The sequence below is a fragment of the Hemiscyllium ocellatum genome, chromosome 11 (assembly GCF_020745735.1).
Source record: "Hemiscyllium ocellatum isolate sHemOce1 chromosome 11, sHemOce1.pat.X.cur, whole genome shotgun sequence".
Classification (NCBI taxonomy): Eukaryota; Metazoa; Chordata; class Chondrichthyes; order Orectolobiformes; family Hemiscylliidae; genus Hemiscyllium; species Hemiscyllium ocellatum.
This window is the reverse complement of record NC_083411.1, coordinates 1,935,796-1,958,856: the sequence shown is the minus strand read 5'-3', so window position 1 is coordinate 1,958,856 and position 23,061 is coordinate 1,935,796. Positions and strand designations below refer to the sequence as shown.

General features: G+C 41.0%; 1 protein-coding gene across 1 annotated transcript in view; it reads right to left on the bottom strand.

Moving 5' to 3' along the window:
* LOC132820350 (transmembrane 9 superfamily member 2-like) overlaps window positions 1–23,061 on the bottom strand; it is a 120,439-nt gene that overhangs the window by 59,302 nt on the left and 38,076 nt on the right. Inside the window, exons 3-6 of the mRNA XM_060832387.1 lie at window positions 19,834–19,927; window positions 14,639–14,766; window positions 12,788–12,917; window positions 7,846–7,973 (exon numbers count right to left, since the gene is read on the bottom strand). Of these exons, the coding sequence (XP_060688370.1) occupies window positions 7,846–7,973; window positions 12,788–12,917; window positions 14,639–14,766; window positions 19,834–19,927 (480 nt within the window). The remainder of the gene's footprint in view (window positions 1–7,845; window positions 7,974–12,787; window positions 12,918–14,638; window positions 14,767–19,833; window positions 19,928–23,061) is intronic.

Here is a 23,061-nt window from a genome sequence, read left to right as displayed (position 1 = left end):
CTGCCTTCCTGTTATTCTTCCCAAAGTGCATCATCTCACATTTAGCTGCATTGAACTCCATTTGCCACCACTCAGCCCAATTCTGCAGTTTATTCAAGTCTCCCTGCAACATTCTTCCACACTGTCCACTAATCCACTGACTTTAGTGTCTTCTGCAAACTTACTAACCCATCCACATATGCCTGCGTCTAAGTCATTTATAAAAATGACAAACTGCCATGGTCCCAAAAGCATCTTTGCGGCACACCACTCGTAACCGGACTCCAGGCTGAATATTTTCTATTTACCACCACTCACTGCCTTCTTTCAGAAAGCTAGTTTCTAATTCAAACTACTATATCACCTTCAATCCCATGCCTCCGCATTATCTCCAATAGCCTACCATGTGGACCTTAAAGGCTTTACTGAAGTCATGTACACTACGTCAACTGCCTTACCCTCACCCACATGCTTGGTCACCTTCTCAAAAAACTCAGGTTTGAGACACCCGACCTGCCCTTGACAAATTCATGTTGACTATTTTCAATCAAATAGTTGCTTGCTAGATGATTATAAATCTTCTGTCTTATAATCCTTTCCAAAACTTTTCCTACAACAGAAGGTTCACTGGTCTATAATTACCTGGGTCATCTATACTCCTTCCTGAGTGAAAACAGATGAGAAATATTCGTTTAGCACCTCTGATTTCCACAGGGTCTACTCATCCTTTTAATACTCACGTCTATAGAAAGCTTTAGGGTTTTCCTTTATTCTACCTGAAAACTGCTCATGTCCCCTCTTTGCACTTCTCAACTCTCTTTAAATCCTTCCTAGCTAATCTGTAATCCTGTCACCTCATCTGAACCATCTCGCCTCAATGCCAGATAAGCCTCCCTCTTCCACTTAACAAGATATAATTTTTTCTGTCACTTCCTCCCTGCCTGATAGGCACATGCCTATCAAAGACATGCAATATTTGTTCCTTAAACCGGCTCTACATTTCGATTATCCCCATCCCTCGCATTTTGCTGTCCCATTATATGCGTCCCAAGTCTCTCCTAAGTGCATTATAATTGCCCTTACCCCATCTATAACTCTTGCTCTGTGGCATGTACCTATTCCTTTCCATTGCTAAAGTAAACGTAACTGAATTATGGTCACTCTCTCCAAAGTGCTCACCTACCACTGAATCAAACACCTGGCCTGGTCATTACCCAGCACCAGATCCAGTGTAGCCTCCCTTCTTGTTGGCCCTTCGACATACTGTGTCAGGAAACCCTCCTGTACACACTGGACAAAAACTGATCCATCCGACGTACTAGAGTCATAGCATTTCCAGTCAATGTTGGAAAAGTTAAAGTCCCCCTTAATGACCACCCTGTCCCTTTCATTCCTGCCCAGAATCAATTTACCAATCACCTCCTCCACATCCCTGGAACTCTACGAAGGCCTATATATAAAAAAATTGCCAGTGTGACCTGTCCTCTCCTGTTTCTAACCTCAGCCCATACCACCTCAGTAGACAAATCCTTATCAAATGTTCTTTCAGCCACTGTTGTACCATCCTTGACTAACAAAGCCACAACTCCCCCTCTTTCACCACCTTCCCTATTCTTAATGAGAGAACTAAATCCTGGAACCTGCAACATCCACTCCTGACTTTGCTCTATCCATGTCTCCGAAATGACCACAACATCGAAGTCCCAGGTACCTATCCATGCTGCAAGCTCACTTACCTTATTTCAGATACACCTGGCGAAGTAGATACACTTCAAACCAGCTTGCTGTCTGCCAGCACATTCCTGTCACCATAAAATCCTGTCCCTGTCCTCCCTAATCACATCCTCCTGTGCACTGCGGACCTCAGATTCTTATCCTTCTGCTGATCTAGTTTAAACCTACCTGAATAGCTCTGGCAAATTTGCCACCCAGGGTATTAGTACTCCTCTGGTTCAAGTGAAGACTGTCTGTTTGTAGAGGTCTCACCTTACCCAGAATGAGCCCTAGTTATTCTTAAACCTGAAACCCTATCACCATCTCTGCAACCACACATTCAGCTGATATCTCTCCCAGTTCTTCACCTCACTATCACGTGGCACGAGTAATAATCCAGAAATAACAACTTGGCTTGTTCTTGCTCTCAGCTTCCAACCTAACTCCCCGAAATCCTGCTCTATATCCCTGCCCTTCTATCTACAAGATTGGTATCTATGTGGATGACAACGAGGCTGATCACTCTCTCCCTTCAGGGACCCAAAGATACGATCAGAGACATCACGGACCCTTGCACATGGGAGGCAACACATCACCTAGGAATCTTTTTCGTTCCCAACAAACCTTGACCTCTAACTATGGAGTCCCCAATGACTAACACGCTCTCCTTTCCTCACTTCCCTTCTGTGCAATAGAGACACAAACCCTGCGCCAGAGACCTGCACCCCAGTGCATGCCCCTGATAAGTCACACAACCCTCCTCCCCCACCCCCATATTTCTTACACAGCATGCCTGTAGATAATAGATTTTTTTGGGGACAGATGGGTAGCAAGCAGATAGGGTACTTAGAAACAAAGCCAGCAGAGGGGGATTGAGACAGAATGGGATAGGCAATCAAAGAGATAGCCAAAATTAAGCTCAAAACATTCCTCTCTACAGAAACCACTTTACAAATGACTAAGAAAATTCCGCGAACAAATTTAACGTAACTGCAGAGATTGCCTGGATCAGAAGGTCACAGTGAAGGGGCACATGCAACAGATGAGCCTCTACCTGACTGCTTGGAATCAGTAGACGGGTCCATATCCAAGAACACAGCGGCCAACCTAATAAAGTAGGCCACCACCGTCACGGATTTGATTTATAAGTGTGTAGAGACCTGCATACCAAAGTACTTAATCCAGGTGCTCCCCAACCAGAAAGCATGAAAAAACTGGGAGATCCATTTCCTACTGAGGTCCAGGTCTGAGGTATTCAAGTCAGGTGTCCTATGTAGGAAATCTAGGTATCTCAGTAAGCAATGTCTGGTAGAATCACCAACAATGCACCCCTCCCTGATGAGCCGGTTTGTCATTTTGAACAGAAGGTCAATGAAATTATGTCACCTGTCTAGACAGCCTTGGGTGTACCTCTACCTAATCACTGCTGCAGATGTCAGATTGGCCTTTTGGCAGGGGAACCCACAGCAAAGTGATGGGGTTCATGGCCGTGCACTCAGTTCCTGCGTGGACCAGCTAGCAGGATTATTCACACACATCTTTATCCTTTCTATACTACGATGTGAAGTCCCCACCTACTTCAAGACCACTATCATCCTGGTACCAAAGGCGAATCAGATGTGCCTCAATGACGACTGGCCAGTGGCTCTGACAACCGTCATCATGAAGTGCTTCGAGAGGTTAGTAACAGCACACCAACTACATCCTCTCAGATTGCCTTGATCCCCTACAATTCGCATACTTCCACAATAGGTCAAAAGCAGATACCATCTCCCTGGCCCTACATTCATCCCTGGAACATAGGACTAACAAGAACACAAATCTGACCCCCATTTATTGGCTTTGGCTCCAACTTCCAACACCACAATTCCATACAAACTCATCTTTAAATTCTACTCCCCTCTCTGCATCTGGATCCTCAGCATCCTGACCCTTCGACCACAATCAGTAAGGATAGGGCAATACCTCCTCCACAATAATTAACACCAGTGCCCCTCAAGGCTGTGGTATCCAACTCTTCGCTATACTCCTCAGACAAAATCTGCTCCAATTCCATCTACAAATTTGCTGATGACACCAGCGTACTGGATCAGACCTCAAAGAACGACGAGACAGTACAGTTAAGAGAGGGCCAGCTCAGTGGCATGGTGTAAAGACAATCATCTCTCTCTCAATGGCAGCAAAAAGAAGGAGATGGTCATCGACTTCAGGAAGTAGAAGGGAGAACACGCCCATCTGCACCAAAGATGCCATGGAGGAGATCATCAAGAGCATCAACTTCCAAGGAATGAGAACGACCAACCTGTCCTTGTGATCTGTATCACTAGAGTCAAGAAAGCACACCAACACCTCTACTTCCTCAGAGGCTAAGGCAATTCAGCATGTCCACAATGACACTTAGTAGTTTTTATAGATGCACAATACCCAATTACATTACTGCTTGTAACAGCACCTGCTCTGTGCAAGACTGCAAGAAATTAGAGTCGTGAACGCAGCCCAGTCCATCATGCAAACCAATCTGCTATCCATCGACTCCATCTACACATCTGGCTGCCTCAGGAAAACAGCCAACATAATCAAGGAACCATCCCACCCCTGTTGTACTCTCTTTCATGGGACAGAAAGTATAAAAGTTAGAAAAACATGTACCAACAGATTTAAGGACAGCTTCTTCCCCGCTGTTAATAGACCTATGTACAGACTTCTCATATTAGTTTCTTTCTCTGAAGCTGTAACACTATATTCTGCGTTCTCTTCTGTTACCCTGATATATTTAGATAAATTACAATTTACTGGATACCATACAAAACAATACTTTTCACTATATCTCAATACATCTGACAGTAATGAACCAAATGAAGATCTCTAACATCTGCAGTTCCTTTAAAGATTCCGCCCACCACTAAAAAGCTTCATGTCTTTAACAGTAATCTTCTATTTGACTGTGACCACAAAGTTTAAAAATGCTCTAACTTCCTTCATTATATTCCATCAGCAAGCTGCAACCATTTCATTAACCTGTTTTTGCATCATGCTCACAGCTTGCACCTGCACCGTGATTTTTAATCAGCAAATTGGGATACAATACTCTTGACCTGTTATTATAAACTCCCCCAGAACAGTTCTTGCTGCACTTCACAAATCACAGCCTGCAAGCTTGAAAACTTCTGGAAGTTCTTTATTTCCTTTCAATTAGCCAATCTTCAATTTATGTAAATACATTACCTCTTATACCACAAACTCATCTCACGTAAACCTTCCTGTGACATTTTATTTCATGTGTTTTAGAAATCCAAGTACAGTTTGTTCGCTAGCTGCATTTTATCTTTTCCACTGCTTATCTAAAAATGCCAATATATTTGCCAATTTGTTGGCCTTTCATAAACCCACGTGGATCTCGTCTGATCTGCATTTTTCTAAATGCTAATAGATTCTAGCAATTTCCTGAGAACAGATAAGCTAACTGGCCTGTAGCCAGCTGTTACCTATTTTTCTAATCAACCCGTGCAGAGATGCTATTACACACCTGCAGAATAGGTGAGACTTGAATCAGTGTCTCCCAGTAAAGGGGTAGGGTCACTACTACTGTATCACAAGAGGGCATTATCCCCATTGTCACAGGCAAGCTAGCTATTATCCCACTTTCATTTTTTGTGAACAATGGCCATATTTACCACTGTTAAACCTCTGGACTTATTATTCAAATAGGATGGAAAATAGACCTGTAATTGGTAATCTAAAATTTTTAGTTATAACAAGGAAAAGTGCACTGATTTCGACTGGTTTATTTATTGCTTGTGACAGATTATGATTCTCACAAACATATGGTAAAATACAAATTTTAGAATGCTTGTGCAGTTTTTCTTAAAAATACAACTCAGTTGACATATGAAATCTACACAAACCTTTATTTTGGTAATAGCACATTAAAGATAATTGAAAATAGACTTTTAAAATTGGTTCAGAGCTAGAACACAGGATTAAAACAAAAGATGATTGATAAGTGAATTGGAGGCCTGAGGGTTGATCCTGATGACAGCTTACCAATCAGCAAAAGACCCATTACGCTGACTCTCTGCTTTTTGTTGGCTAGCCAGTCCTCCATCCAAGCTCAAATTACCCCTAAACCCATGCGATCTTCCCTTGCGTGTTATCCTTTTGCATAGGATCTTATCAAATGCCCCCTCGAAGTCTAGATATGTTACATCTATGGAACCTCCATTATCCAATTTGCCTGTTACATCTTCAAAACAAATCCAACAAACTAATCAAACAGGATTTAACTTTCATGAAATCATGCTGTGATGGATTTGCAAATATCCTGTTAGAATCCATTATTAAGGAAGTTTTAACTTGCCCAACAAGACATTAAACTTACTGGTGGATTGTTTCAACTTTCTATCTTTTTGAATAAGGACGTGACATTAGTATTTTCCCAAATCATTGGAACATTTCCAGAATCCAAGAAATTCGATTATAACTAATGGATCCACTATTTCTGCTGTCACTTTCTTTACCACATTAGGATATTAGGCCCAGGGGACTGGTCTTCCTTCAATCCCAACAGTTCACTCAGTACTTACTCCCACCAATGGCAACTGTTTTAAGTTCCTCATTTGTATTGCCTGTGACAACGGGGATAATGCCCTCTACCTAAAAACTGAAACGATAGTGGTTTACTTTCTCTGCCACTTGAGCATCCCCCATTAACTCCCGAGTGCTCCCCTCTCATCCTCCAAGGTAGCAACATTCACTTTAGCTACTCTCTGCCTGTTTAAATATTTGCAGACATTTATGCTGTCCATTTGTATAATTTATACTAGTTTCCTTCCATAGTTCTAATCCTCCAACCTACCAGTGACCTTGACAGGTTAGGTCTGAAGTTTGCCCTTGCTACCTTTACCTTTCTTGCTTAACTATGAACGCATTTTCTACCTTTCTGGAATTTATTTTATTCTGGATGATGGAAAACCTTATTCAATATCTGTCATTGTTAATCAATCGCCCCACCTTTTACTCTTTGTTGATTCAACTTGGGAAGAAATCGGACCTCACGACTATGCTCTTACCTCTGTTTAATAACAATATGAGCACAGAATTTAAGTTTGTCATCCACCAACGGATTTTAAAATTCCAGTGCATTATGATCACTCTTCCCTAGAGAATCCTTTACTATGAGCTCATTAATTCATCCCATCTTGTAGAAAAGGAGGAACTTAAATTAGTTGCCATCAAGAATGATTAAGTACTGAGCAAACAATTGGGCTGAACAAAAAAGACCTTTATGTGCAGGTTCATAGTTCCACTAAAAGTGGAGTCACAGGTTGACAGGATAGTGAAGATGGTGTTTGGCATGCTTTACTTCATTGATCAGTATATTGAGTATAGAAGTTGGGAGCTGAAAATGTGTTGCTGAAAAAGCACAGCCTGCTGGACACACTTTCCTCATTCCTGAAGAAGGTCTTATGCCCGAAATGTCGAATCTCCTGTTCCCTGGATGCTGCCTGACCTGCAGCGCTTTTTCAGCAACACATTTTCAGCTCTGATCTCCAGCATCTACAGACCTCACTTTCTCCTATAGAAGTTGGGAGGTCAATTTGCAGCTGTACAGGACATTAGGCCTCTTTTGGAACAACCATTGTGTGCAATTCTCATCTCCTTCCTATCAGAAGGATGTTGTGAAATTTGATAGGTTACAGAAAAGATCTACAAGGGTGTTTCCAGGGTTGGAGGGCTGAATAGGGTAGGACTAATTTCCCTGGAGCAATGGAGGCTGAGGGGCGACCTTTTAGAGGTTTTGGACCTAAGGGGGCAACTTTTTCACGCAGAGGGTGGTGTATGCATGGAATGAGCTGTCAGAGAAAGTAGTGGAGGCTGGCACAGTTACAACATTTAAAAAAGCAACCTGGATGGGTGTATGAATACAAAGGACTTAAGAGGGATATGGGCCAAATGCTGGCAAATTGGAATAGATTAATTTAGGATATTAGGTTGGCATGGACAAGTTGGACTGAATGGTCTGCTTCCATAATGTACATCTCTATGACCCAATGCAAAATAGCCTGCTCCCTAGTAGGTTCTGACAACCATTCATTTCAAGTCTTTCACCCCTGATTTGCTGCCTCTCCACTCCTCAAACACTAATGATCCTACCTCTTGGGAACTAGTTTTGCAGCAACCAGCCTTGCACCTTCCCATTCTTTGTTCTTTCCACTGTGGTATGTAATGACGATGTCCACATGATTGAAGACATAGTATGTGTTCTTCTTGTTGAACTCAGACTGCAACATTAAAAAAATTAACTTTAACAGCAAGTTAACAAAACGTAAGTGTCTTGCAGTCAAAACAAATTAGGATACGCAATCCAGAAATTTGCATCTTCATTGTCTCATGTATGTTCAGCGGAAACACACATCACATTTCGCATCCACAGTATCACTCTTACACGCGGAAATTTGTTCAGTGTATGTTCTCAAAACAGTCAATTGTGATTAAATTAAACAGGAAAGAATGACTGGAAATGGGGAATACCTTTTACAGCAACTAAAAAGAGAACCATGTCCTATACTTGCAGCATGGGCTGGTACCTGGGATTTTGACATTATGGCCATTTCAGAGACATGGGGAGAGCAGGGACAGGAATCCTTGCTGCAGGTTCTGGGATCTAGATGTTTCAGTAAGAGCAGAGAAGATGGTAAAAAGAGTGTGGTGTGGCATTTTTAGTCAAGGTCAGAATTACAGTGGCAGAAAGGACGTTTGAGGACTCATCTACTGAGGTAATATGGGCTGAGGTTAGAAACAGGCAAGGAGAGGTCATTCTGTCGAGAGTTTTCTATTGGCCTCCAAATAGTTCTAGTGATGTGGAAGAAAGGATAGCAAAGATAATTCTGAATAGGAGCAAGTGTAACAGAGGACATTAACTTTCCAAATATTATCCTATAGCTAAAGGTCTTGCAAGGGGTTAGTTTTTGTCCAAAGTGCACAGGAGGGTTTCCTGACACAGTATGTCAACAGAATAGAGTGTGGGGTGTTGGAAAAGCACAGGTCAGGAAGCAAAGCAGCAGGAAAATTGACGGTTTGGGCACAAGCCCTTCATCAGGAATAAAGGGCTTGTGTGCCCGAAATGCCGATACTCCTGTTCCTCGAATGCTGCCTGACCTGCTGTGCTTTTCCAGCACCACACTCTCTACTCTGACACTCCAGCATCTGCAGTCCTCACTTTCTACACAGTATATTGGCAGGCCAACAAGAGGAGAGGCCACATTAGATTTGATTCTGGGTAATGAACCTGGCCAGGTGCCAGATTGGGAGGTAGGTGAGCACTTTGGTGCTAGTGACTACAATTCAGTCATGTTTACTTTAGCAATGGAGAGGGATAGGTATATACCACAGGCAAGAGTTATAGTTGAGGGAAAGGCAATGATGATGCGGTCAGGCAAGGTTTAGGATGCATTGAATGGGGAAGCAAACTGCAGGGGATGGGCACAATTGAAATGTGGAGCTTATTCAAGGAACAGCTACTGTGTGTCCTTGATAAGTATGTACTGGTCATGCAGGGAGGAAGTGATCAAGCGAGGGAGTTGTGGTTTAATAAGGAAATTGAATCTCTTGTTAAGAGGATGGAGGGGCTTATGTTAGGATGAGACATGAAGGCTCAGTTAGGGCACTTGAGAGTTAAGAGTTAGACAAGAAAGACCTAATGAGAGCGCTAAGAGGAGCCAGGAGAGGTCGTGAAAAGTTGTTGGCAGATAAGATCAAGAAAACCCTAAAGCTTTCTATTGGTATATCAAGAATAAAAGAATGACTAGTCTAAGATTAGGGCCAATCAAGGTTGGTAGTGGGAAGTTGTGCGTGGACTCTGAGGAGATAGGGGAAGCGCTAGATATTTTTCATCAGTGTTCACACGAGAAAAATACGTGCACAAGGAGATATTAGCAATTCTCAAGTGTGAAAATCGATAAGTCCCTGGACTGGATGCAATTTATCCCAGGATTCTCTGGGAAGTCAGGGAGGAGATTGCCGAGCCTTTGGCTTTGATCTTTATGTCGTCATTGTCTACAGGAACAGTGCTAGAAGACTGGAGGATAGCACATGTTGTTCCCTTGTTCAAGAAGGGGAGCACAGACAACCCTGGTAATTTCAGTTGTGGGAAAACACAGGTAAAGTGTTGGAAGTGGTTTAAGAGATAGTATCTATAATCATCTAGATATGAATAAGTCGATTTGGAATAGTCAACACTTCTGAGAAGGGTGGTCATACCTCACAAACCTTAGAGTTCTTTGAGAAGGTGACAAAACAGGTGGATAAGGGTAAAGTGGTCGATGTGGTGTATATGGATTTAGTAAGACGTTTATTAAGGTTCACCACAGTAGACTACTGCAGAAAATAAGGAGTCATGGGATGGAGGGGAGTTTAGTGGTTTGGATCAGAAATTGACTATCTGAAAGAGGACTGAGGGTGGTGCTAATGGGAAATGTTCATCCTAGAGTTCAGTTACTAATGGTATACAGCAAGGATCTGTTTTGGAGCTACTGTTTGTTATTTTTATAAGTGACCTGAATCAGGGCATAGAAGGATGCGTTAGTAAATTTGCGGATGACACTAAGGTCAGCAGAGTTGCGGGCAGTGCCAAAGGATATTGCAGTTTACATAGGGACATAAATAAGCTGCAGAGATAGGCTGAGAGGTGGCAAATGGAGTTAAATGAAATAAAAAGAGAGATGATTCACTTTGGAAGGATCAACAAGAATAAAGAGTCCTGGGTTAATGGTAAGATTCTTGGTAGTATAGATGAACAGAGATCTGTATCCATGTACACAGATCCATGAAATCTGCCACCCAGGTTAATAGGGTTGTTAAGGTGGCAGACCGTGTATTAGCTTTTATCAAGAGGGGGCTAAAGTTTTGGAGACATGAGGTTATGCTGCAGCTGTACACAACTCTGGTGCAGCTGCATTTGGAGTATTGTGTACAGTTCTGGTCACCGCATTATAAGGAGGATGTGAAAGCTTTGGAAAGGGTGCAGAGAGGATTTACTAGGATGTTGCCTGGTATTTGGGTGAGGAGTCTTACGAGAAAAGGCTGAGGGACTTGCTGCTGTTTTTCTTACAGAGGAGGAGATTGAGAGGTGACTTAATTGAGACATAAAATAATCAGATGGTTTGATAGGGTGGACAGTGACAGCCATTTTCCTTGGATAGTGAATGCAAGCACGAGGGGACATGGCTTTAACTTGAGGGATGAAAGATATAGGACAGATGTTTCTTTACTCAGTAGTAGGGCTGTGGAATGCACTGCCAGCAACTGTAGTAGACTCGCCAACTTTAAGGGCATTTAAATAGTAATTGGATGGACATATGGATGAAATGGAATAGTGTAGGTGCGATGGGCTTCAGATTGTTGCACTGACCTGTGAAACCATCGAGGGCCAAAGGGCCTGTTCTGTGCTGACATTTCTATGTTCTAGAATCCATTTAATGCAGGCAAACCACTAGCTGTTTTTAGTGTGTGGGATGCAGTTAAGTACAAAAGTAAAGTTAAATAAAAAAGGAACACAAGACCCACAACTTCTACCATCCAAAAGCACAAGAACAGCTGACGCAGTGAAACACCACCACCTTAAGTTTCCCCTCTAAGTTACATCCCATCATTACTTGAAACTATAATTGCCATTCTTTCACAGTCGCTAATACAAAATCCCGGAACTCCCCGGGTACACCTGTATCCCACAGACTGCAGCAACGGAAAAAAGGCAGCTTGCCACCTTTCAAAGGCAGTGAGGGGCAGGCAATTGATGTTGGCCTTGCCAGGGATTTCTACAAATGAATAAAACCAAAACCAAGACAGAGATAGTTTTGAAGCTTAAGGAATGTGCATCTGTTGAAGCTAATTGTAACTCTCGCAAATGGAAATAAATACCAAACTGTCAATATATACACTGTGTTGTTACTGTGGAGATGACCACTTGGGCCATTGTGCTTGGACTGGCACCAATCTCCTGCCTTTTCCCATATTCCCGCAAACCATTTCTAAATAATTATCCAGCGTCCACTTGAATATCTCAACTGAACTTGTCCCAATATTTCCAGGCAATGCATTTCAGACCCTGTGCACGTGCTTTGAGAAAAGGTTTTCTCCCATCACCCTTGCTTTATCCAAATGTCACTTTTAATCAATACCTTCTCTTGTTTTCTTCAAGCAGAAACAGCATTTATCTACTCTACCCAGCCCACTCATGATTTGGAAAGCCTCTCATCAAATCTCCTCTCCAAGTAGAAGTGTCTCAACTTCTTCAATCTATCCTACCAACTGAAGTAACCAAATCAAATGATGTCCCAAAATTGAGGTCAAAGATACCAGATACTCCTAAAAAAAGTAAAATGGGGGGTTAGAAGAGGAATACTTGAGTGCACTGATTATAATTAACTCCTCAAATCAATGAAGTTCTGAAACGTACAAAGTACAGGGGTCTTTTTCTGTCTGAATAAATTGAAAAACGCTGACAAGTTGCATTAGTGAGGTCAGACCACACGAGTGATTGTTCTGCACATAGAGTTATGGTGTTCATATCATAAAAGGATGCAAAACCAACACAGTAATTACAAAATAAAACTATAACTGAAAAAATATAGCTATCAAGACAGACAGAGCAGGCTGGGTCACCCAACTCCAGAAAAGAACAAGCATTCAAATTATGACTATTTTACATTGTTGACGCAGGGGTGATATTTCCACTTATTGGGGAGCCATGAAGGAGGTGCCAAATGCAGGACAGTCACTAATGAATCTGTAAAGGAATTCAGGAGAAGCATGTTATCCAGAAGATAATAAGTGGGTAAAGCGAGTGACATGGATGCATTTACAGAAAAAAAAAGACAGGTCAAATGCAAGAAATGGCGAGATAATTTGTAAGTGTTCAGAAGGATTAGGGCTGGCTCATGTGGAGCATAAAGATAAACACAGAGCCAATAACCCTTTTGCCTCAAACAAAATCTTTGTAATTCTACATAAGTCACATTTTAAATCAACTAAAAACTTAAAAATAAGGAAGAGGCAGCATAAGACAAACAGTTATTTAAAGATTAAGGCAACTTACATTAATGACACAAGCATCTTTTGGACGGCCATCCTGAGTAACAAAGCATCCAATTGGAAATCCAGGATTACAAAATTTTTGGCCATCTTCTACATCATAACACCATGTGACAGGCATGTTATCAATAATCCTACAATGAACAATGACAGGAGTGTTTTGTTGTTTTCAAATTACACAAGATAGTAAAGAACAGGAATTTCAATGCAGTGTCATCAAAATTTAACTTGCAAAAATGAAGCAATTTTTCACATTGAGAGGTTACCAGGCTGCCATATAAATAGTGCTGTTTGCAAAATTCAAAATTGAAGTATGAGTGGGGACATCCCCATTGATCAGAAAGATAGACAGATCACAGCTGTAAAATTGACATTTGCTTTTGACTGAAGTTTACCCAAAACAGAAGTACACGCCTCCATGTCTAAACTTAAAGAAAGCTGCAGAGGCCAGTTTATCGGAAACAAATAAATTGGAACAACTGCTAACCAGAACTGGCAGCATCTGGAGAGAACACAGAGTTAATGGTTCAAGTCCAGTCTTTTTTTTAAGGACTTGTTCAGATGCTTGTCCACAAATCTCTGAAGGTGGCAAAGTTAATAGGACAGTTAAAGGTAAATGTCCCATATGCATTTTTATCAGTTGCAGCATACATTACAAAAGCAGGACGATCATATTGGAGCTGTACAGGGCTTTGTAGAGGCCACAGGTGCAGTGCTGTGTCTAGTTCTGGTCTCCACACTATAGGAAGGAGATGATTGCACTGGGTGGGGTTGGGGGGGGGGGGGGCGGGGGAGTGGGTAGGGAGAGAGAGCTACTGAGTAGATTCACCAAGAAGTTGCCTTGAGTGGTGCATTTCCTCTATGAAGAGAGGCTGAAGCTCAGGTTATTTTCAAATTGCTGGTCACTTGGCCTCATCACTCTTTTGCGACCCAATGGCATACTTTGTCTTAAAGGGCGTTTCATTACATTGAAAGCTCTATACATGGTAGTTTCTTATATATTGTTCTATGTACACACACATCTATGAAGGTTCCATATAGATATTAGTTGCTTGGTAGGACTGAATTGTAAATAAAACCTGCTGGGACAAAAATTTATACTGAATGAGAAACAAGGCACTGATTGGCTGGGTAAACTGACTCTAGATTCCCCATGGCAAAGCCATGACCAACGCACAAACAAACAAACAAAGTCTCTCCAAGCTGTTTGTTCAATTCAAAAAGGCAAGATGACTCTGATCGTCAAGACCTCAACAGGGATTGCTCCAATTCCACCCTTAGATCAATTTCCAAGTCAACTCTCTGGTCAAGCAGTCCTAATGACACTGGACATATGACCCAGAATCCCAGCCTATGCTTGGTCATCGCATGGGCTGTTTTCATCACAGCCAAATCATTTTCATTTATTGATCATCCCCATAAGCAGCGTTTCTCTCTCCCCAGCGCATTCATTGTCCACTCCTTTGTCTACCCAACTGCTGCTCTTTCTCTGGATTCCATTTCTACCTACTGTTCACCCTGCTCCCCTTTCCAACCCCAAGTCTTCAGCATAAATACCACCTTTTCCAAGCTACAATCAGCTCTAACAAAGGGTCACTGGACCAAAAATATTGACCCTGCTTTCTGTGCAAAAATACAGCCAGACTGTTAATGTTGAAAAGCTGAAATGAATCAAGTGGAACAGTGTGTAAATACCAAAAGATTAGTTGAGTTAAATGACCTGCACTGAGTTTATACCTTTTGCAGATGCACATAATATTCCTTAACTGGACCACAATTTCATTGAAAAGTGTTGAAGATCAAAGAAATACCTCCAACATTATTGAAATGTATTATTGCTGTTCTATGCACTTACCAATGGTGTTGGTAATTCAGGAGAATTCCTTTCTTTATGAAAGACAGCTTGTCTGCACTCTGCCTATCTTGTGGATTGTAGGGTTTCATACAAACAGGTTTACATGCTTCAGGTTTGTTAAATGTGAACTGTTGAGGGAAGGGAAAGGGTTATTTTACCTCCTGAACTTAATTGCTAAGACATTCAGACTTTATCACAAAGTAAAAAAATTGAATTCCAATGTAATAATTATATAACAATCTTACGTACCACTGGAAAACTTAGCGTCGGTATTTCTCATTGTAATGCAAAGTGTACGTTGAGCAGAACAATAATCAGCTGATACTTTCAGTTGACTGTTAGACCAAAAGAAGTCCCATGCAATACTTAAATACAAAATCACTCTTCCACATTGTTGCTCACAAAGTCAGCAAGCTACTTTGTCAGGACTAATACATGCACAAATGCAACTTTTTGAACATTTGGCTCAAGGACTTAGTGATAGTGGATTCATCAATATCATAGAAGGTTACATTGAATGGAAACGGGTGCCAAGGAGGCAGAGAAAATTGTCAGTAGACAAAGGCTAGCTACCAGGCATGAACTGCACCCTGCCAAAAAGGACAGGTACAGGTGGAAGTGTGGAGTACTAGGAGTAAATGTCAGACATGCAAGGACTTGAAAAGAGAAGTTTGTTAGTCTTTTAACAGAATGCGTAATTTTACCAAATCATTTACTTCACCGCTTCTTTTGAGTGCTTGCTGTGCACAGCTGCCACATGATCTATATTGCAACAGTGTCATTGCTTCAATAGTGTTTCATTAGCTGCAAACCACTGATTTATATCACACCTTCCACTACCTTGGGACGATTCAAAGCCACTTGCAAGTAACTCCACAGGAAGGTCTGCTAGCAGGAAACTTGCCATCAGGATAGATGAACACCAACTGGCCACCAAAAGACACAACTAGCTAGCACTAGCTTCTTTACATACAGACAAAGGAGGACACCACTTTGACTGGGACAACACACACATCTTAGGACAGGCGAAACAAACTCTTAGAGGCAAGGCATTCTAACCAGAACTCCATCAGTTTAGATTCTATCTACCTTTTCTTGAAAAAAAAGGGAACTGGAAATGACATCACCCACCAAGACCTATAAATTGAGAGGCGGGACATTCCACCAGTGCGTCACTGGAGACACATGCTGATGATGTTTCCTAGTATGGTGACGAAACATCTGAAAACAAACCTTGTTAGCTCAGCGAGCTAACTTGCATGGTTATCAACCTGAGCTACAAATCTCAAAAATCACTAGTCTATGGAAGTCTCAAGGCGGACTAATCACATTTTGTGAAGCATAATGTTCTGGGTTATAAGCATAATGGAAATGCTACTGGCCAATAGTCCTGATCTCTGGACTAAGGATATTGAGAAAAGGTCAAATTCCGCGAAAGCAGGATAGGGAATTTAAATTCAGTGAACAAATCTGGAATTAAAAGCCACATCAGCAATAGTAAACATGACACTCCAGGGAAAACAGCCCCAGCCTGTTCAGCCTCTCCCTGTAGCTCAAATCCTCCAACACTGGCAACATTCTTGTAAATCTTTTCTGAACCCTTTCAAGTTTCACAACATCTTTCCAAGAGGAAGGAGACTAGAATTGCACACAATATTCTAACAGTGGCCTAACCAATGTCCTGTACAGACGCAGCATGACCTCCCAAATCCTGTCCTCAATACTCTGACCAATAAAGGAAAGCATACCAAATGCCTTCTTCACTATCCTATCTACGTGCAATTCCACTTTCAAGGAGCTATGAAACTGCACTCCAGGGTCTCTTTGTTCAGCAACACTCCCTAGGACCTTACCATTAAGTGTATAAGTCCTGCTAAGATTTGCTTTCCCAAAATGCAGCACCTCGCATTTACCTGAATTAAACTCCATCTGCCACTTCTCAGCCCATTGGCCCAACTTATCAAGATTCCATTTAATCTACTACATCTCCAATTTTGGTGTCATCTGCAAACTTACTAACTATACCTCGTATGTTCATATCCAAATGATTTGTGCAAAATGACAAAAAGTAGTGGACCCAACACAGATCCTTGTGGCACTCCACTGGTCACAGTACTCCAGTCTGTGAAAAAGCCTCCTCCATCACCACCCTCTGTCTTTGAGCCAGTTCTGTATCCAAATGGCTAGTTTACCCAGGAATCCATTAGATCTAACCTTGCTAACCACTCTCCTACTGGTAACCCTGTCAAAAGTCTTATTGAAGTCCATATAGATCACATCCTCCATTCTGCCCTCATCAATCCTCTTTGTTATTCCCTCAAAAAACTCAAATCATTTGACAGATGAGATTTCCCACACACAAAGTCATGTTGACTATCCCTAATCAGTCCTTGTCTGTCCAAATACATGTACATCCTGTCCCTCAGGATTCCCTCCAACAACTTCCCCACCACGGTCTTCAGGCTCACCGGTCCATAGTCCCCTCGCTTGTCCTTACCACAGTGGCACCATGTTAGCCAACCTCCAGTCTTTCACCCAACCTCACCTGTGACTTAACGATGATACAAATATCTCAGCAAGGGGCCCAGCAATCACAACCCTAGTTTCCCGGAGTTCAAGGGTACACCTGATTGGGTGCAGGGGATTTATCCACTTGTGTGGTTCAAGAAATCCTCCTCTGTAATCTGGACATTTTGCAAGATGTCGCCCTCTATTTCCCTATATTCTATATCTTCCATTTTGTTCTCCACAGTAAACACTGATGCAAAGTACTCACTTAGTATCTCGCCCATCTCCTGTGGCTTCACACAAAGGCCACTTTGCTGATCTTTGATGGGCCCTATCTTCTCCCTAGATATCCTTGTGTCTTTAATGTATTTGTAAACACTCTTTGGATTCTCCTTAATTCTATTTGCCGAAGCTATTTCATGTCCCCTTTTTGCCCTCCTGATTTCCCTCTTTAGTATACTCCTACTTCCTTTATTGCCTAAGGATTCATTCGATCTAATCTATACCTGACATATGCTTCCTTCTTTTTCTTAACCAAACCCTCAATTTCTCCAGTCATCCAGCATTCCCGACATCTAACAGCCTTTCCTTTCACCCTAACAGGTGTATAGTGTCTCTGGGCTCCCGTTATCTCATTTCTGAAGGCTTCCCATTTTCCGACCATCCCTTTACCTGCAATCATCTGTCCCCATATCAGCTTTTGAAAGTCTTGCCTAATACCGTCAATTTAGGACTTTAACTTTTAGATCTGGTCTATCCTTTTCCATCACTATTTTAAAACTAACACAACTATGGCCACTGACCCCAAAGTGAGCGACTGACAGAAAGCAAACTGTAGGCCAGTCAGCCGAATGTTTGTTATGAAAATGCTAGAGTCCAATATGAAGGAAGAAATAACAGAACATTTAGAGAAGCTCAACTCAGTCAACATATTGTGTAACAATGAAGCCATACTTTATGAATGTGCTAGACTTCTTAGAGGGCAGTTGATAAAGGCAAAGGGAGATGCATTTGCATTTTTAGAAAACATTTGATAAAGGGGGCACATCAAAAACATTGCATAAGACAGGAGCCTATTATAGTGGGAGTAATGTATTGGTATGCATTGAGGATTGGTTAATACACAAGATAGAATGGGCATTAATGGGGCTCAGTTTGAAAAGACAACTAGTGGATTACCACAGGGATCAGTTCAAAGGACTTAGTTATTTAACATCTATATAATTGACTTGGAAGAGAGAGTATAATATATTTAAATATCCTCATGATACAAATCTAGGTGGGACGGCATATTGCAACAAGGACATCAACAGTGGGGTATATCGTTAGGCTGAGTAAGTAGGCAAAACTTGGCAGCCGGTGTTTAATGCAGCAAAGTGAGCTCATGCGCTTTGAAAGGAAGAATTAAAAAAAACAAACAATTGCTGAAAAAGCTGAGCAGGACAAAAATCAGTTAACATCTCAGGTCGACCTGCTGAGTTTTTCCAGCAATTTGTGCCTGTTTCTGATTAACAGCATCTGCAGTTCTTTGGGTTTTTTTCTCAAAAATGCAGATGGTTTCAGTGGAGAAGTGCAGAGGGAACTGGACACTCTTGTATATGTAATAAGACGTCAGCATGTAGTTGTAGAAAGTAATTAAATGGGCAAATAAATTTTTGGCCTTGATTACCTGAAGTTGGAAGTTAAAAATACAGAAGTCTTGGAACGACTGTAGTGTGTTCACGAGGCCACACCTGGAGTCCTGTTTTGATCCCCATATTTGAAAAAGATAACGGGCATTGGACACAATTTAAAAGAGACTCATTAGACTAATTCCTGGATTAAACAGATTGACTCATCAAGAACAACTAAATTAATATGGCCTTTATTCATTAGAATTCGGAACAACAAGGGGTGATCTTGATTTTGAGGGGACTTTATAGTGCATATGTTGAGAAGATATTTCCACTACCGGGGGATTCTCCAGCCAAGGGACAGTTACCAAATAAGGGGAGGCATTTAAAACTGAGATGCAAATGTCTAGGATTCTCTTTTTAAATGCTCTGATCTAAGTAGAGGGAAGGCATTTATTTTCAATTTTAGGGGGGTTGAGGGTTATGAAGAGTTGTTGCAAAAAAAACGGCAGAGCAAATTTGACAAATTGATCAACCTACTTTTTATGTTCAAGACTAAAGTGAATGCAAAAATGATTTTACCAAATATGAAGTAATAACTTGCATTTATATGCACCTAGCTGTACATTTTGCCAAATTACAATATTTTTGTTCTGCCACAATGTCAATAAAAAAAACAAGTAACTGACAAAAATCAAATAAAATTTAACTCTGTTTTTCCCAGGGAATGTCATAACTAATTTAACTACTGACCAAAAGCTAGGTCAAAAAAATTGATTTTTAGTTTGTGACCAACTGTCTGAGGTATTTAAGATGGGGATATAAGAGGGGGAAACGTATACACTGACTGACAGAAATGAAGTAGAAAGTCAGTCTCCTCTGCAGAATAAACATGGACCGGTTAGGCTAAATGGCTGCTTCTAGGCTGTGTATCCAACACAACTCAATGTAAATACCCTCCTCAGAGATTAGCCTCAGACTCTGAAAGAGTAAAATAGGTTGGTATACAATGCTTGTAATTGAACCATTTCACTGTCAATCACTTTTTAAAAAAAAAATCACAAAATGTAATACCTTGTATGGAGATGACTCTATCCTCTCTCCAAATAGCACCTGCCCCAAATTTTCAGAAGGTCTTTTCTCAGTTTCATTCTGACAGAAGTCAAACCTTTAAAAAGTAAACTAAATGGTAATTACACGGTCAATTCCAGCTTTAACAAGCAAAACAATAGTAAATATTAATTTTAATACAACCTGTGAGACTGTAAGAAACAATCTTATACCATTAATAAAAACTGGAAGCAGCAACTATGTGAGCTGCCACATTTCCAGCACAATTAACAGTTTGAAAAGGAACTTAAAGAAAGGCTCAATATTGAATGTTTCAAAAATTAAATGGCCATGCAAAATCAAACTGTGATACCTTCAGGGGTCATATGCAACCTGAATTCCATTGATTGATATGAACTGTGTTACAATGCATATTTTGATGACATAAACAGAGGGCCCTTCAGGATTTAAACAAATCCTCACTATGAAATGAACACCAGATAAACACAACATGATACCATAGTTACACAGCTGGAGGATCTGCTAACCCTTCTGAGCAGACAAGCAAAACCTCGTTATCAATATGTAAAACAGAACGCTAAACAAGGAAGGGTTATTCACTCCAGAAAACCTGTTGACCACATGCAAACGGGACTCAACCTTGTGAAGAACAACTGCATAAATATTCACAGACATAATTATCGTAGTTATAAACTGCAGAATATTTACCCATCATATCTCCACTGTTCAGCACAGACTGAAATCTGATCTTTGCACTACATCTTGCTCATCCCCTCTCAGAGCCCTAGAATCTCAACAACCCAGGAACCTTCATTAAGTATTTAATTATTTAAGTATTTGCAAATGCAGACACCCAATTTATAACATTTATCTGAAAGATATTGAATTTCACACCAGAATGCCATCCTGTTCAAGTACTTCAAATACAGAACAGGACCTGAAACACGAACTTGGATTCCTCTTCACAGATGCTGCCAGACCTGAGATGGTCTAATTTCTGTTGTTTCAGATTTCCAACATGTGCAGTTCTTTGAGGTTTTCTTCAACCCTCAGTCTGCATTGTACATTGGATACCATGGGAATATTATATCTGCAGGTTTCAGCATTTTATACAGCAGTATAGTTGGGGGCCGTGAGAGCAAGTCCCTAACTCTGGGTCAGAAGGACTGGGGTAAAAAATGAGGTCTGCAGATGCTGGAGATCACAGCTGAAAATGTGTTGCTGGTTAAAGCACAGCAGGTTGATGCTGCCTAACCTGCTGTGCTTTAACCAGCAACACATTTTCAGAAGGACTGGGCTTAACTCCTTCATGGTCTAGAAAGTATCATGATATGTCTGAATAGCTGATTAAAAATCTGTGTATGATCATGTGATTATGATTCGAACTAGCAATCCAGAAGCCTGGATTTAAAAATCCAGACATTCACACAAATTCCATCGTTGCAGTTTAAGAATAAAAAGCTGATAACACTCGCTGCACTGTGCAAGACACCCACTAGCTCACTCATGTCCTCCCTGATTCTGGCAGATGTACCAATCCAGTCCTATAGTCCACTTTAAAGATCCACAAGGGAACTGGCGATCCCATGAATATTTTTAAAGAGGATACTTCCTCTTTATGCTAGATATTGAGGATATTCCATTATCGAACAGATTTAAAATATGAATGATGATTTTTGGTCCACCAGGGAATTGAGAAAGGGGGGGGTCGGAAAGTCAAGTTGAAACTCAAATCCAACTACAATCAAGCAGTCATCGGTGAAGCAGGTACAATTAGCCTTTTAATCTATTCCTACTCTAAATTAAAGTAACAATTAGATTAAATATTAAGTTCCAATTTAAAAGTTCCAAGAATTTAATATTTACAAATTTAAGGTACAGAGGAACCTCAATTATCCAAAGGCCATGGGAAGAGTTAAGTCAAATGCCAGGTAACATTGTTAGCCAAGCATCAGGACCTTGCAATCTTGTTTGGATAATCCGCAATTCGGTTAATCGAATGCCAGATAATCGAGGTTCCATTGTGTTTCAAAAATGTCAAGCAACTGTACCCACTGGTTAGCGTCAGGGGCTCTATTTACAATTAACAATTGCAGTCCTTTATAATTCATGGTTGACAAGTTTTAAAATCAACATGACTGTTCTTTTTGCACTCTGATCCCATCACAATAAAGAAACGCTGGGTACAATCAGCAATTCATTATCTTAAAAGGAAGTCAACAGTCATTGCTAACCAACCACTTGCCATGTCAGAGCTCAGAGTACAAAGCTAGCTTTGGAAGTTTTGTCTCAGACACATGGATTATATGAGCTGCCAAGAACAGATCAAGTGTATAAGTTCTAAGTGTATAAGTGTTTCAAGTTATTGGCTGAAATGATAACGTGATGCAAGAAAAAAAATTTTTTTCACACAGCAAGTCATTTGAGTCAGGGATGCACTGCCTGGAAACTAATTGACAATAACCACTGTCTTCAGAATGGAAAGGCTGGTCTGAGAGAAATACCAAATAAAAAACAAAAGAACTGCAGATGCTGTAAATCAAAGAAAAACAAACTGGTGGAAAACCTCAGCAGGTCTGGCAGCATCTGTGGAGAGAAATCAGAGTTAATATTTTGGGTTGATTGATTGTGCACACACATGTACGTGCATCATACTATCCTGTTTATCTTGTTAATGGACTTACATGAATTTGGAGAGGCAGGTGTGGTATTACTTCAAAGTACTCGAGGTGCCTGCTGTACATTGTGTTGGGCTCATGGTCAGACAGAAGGGCAGGAAACAAAGCTGCCTTAGAGACCACGAGCCTGGTGCTCAGCTAGGCTTTATTGCTATCAATGTTATGAGGAACGTTTGATGGCAATGTTGAACTTTGTCATCAATGCCTGTCCTCAATGATAGAAAACTCCCAAAGTGTGGGAATTATCCCATGTTGTTCAATGGCTCACTGGATCTTTATGATCTGGGTGGGGAGCAAGGTTGTGAAGAGCACAGGCTATGCAAACTGCTCCAATGAAACTGCAGCCTAAATGGATAGCATTCACAAGAATGGTTCCAGAGATAAGAATTTTCAGTAGGTAAAAGTCACAGAAGTAGTTGACCAACCAAAATCACACTAAATTGCATAATTGGGTCAATCAACTCAAGGGGGTGCTCCAAAGACAGCAGTTTGGGGAAGGAATGGCCATCCTGTCAAATTAAGGAGGTTGGTCTGACATCTTTACAATTGAGGA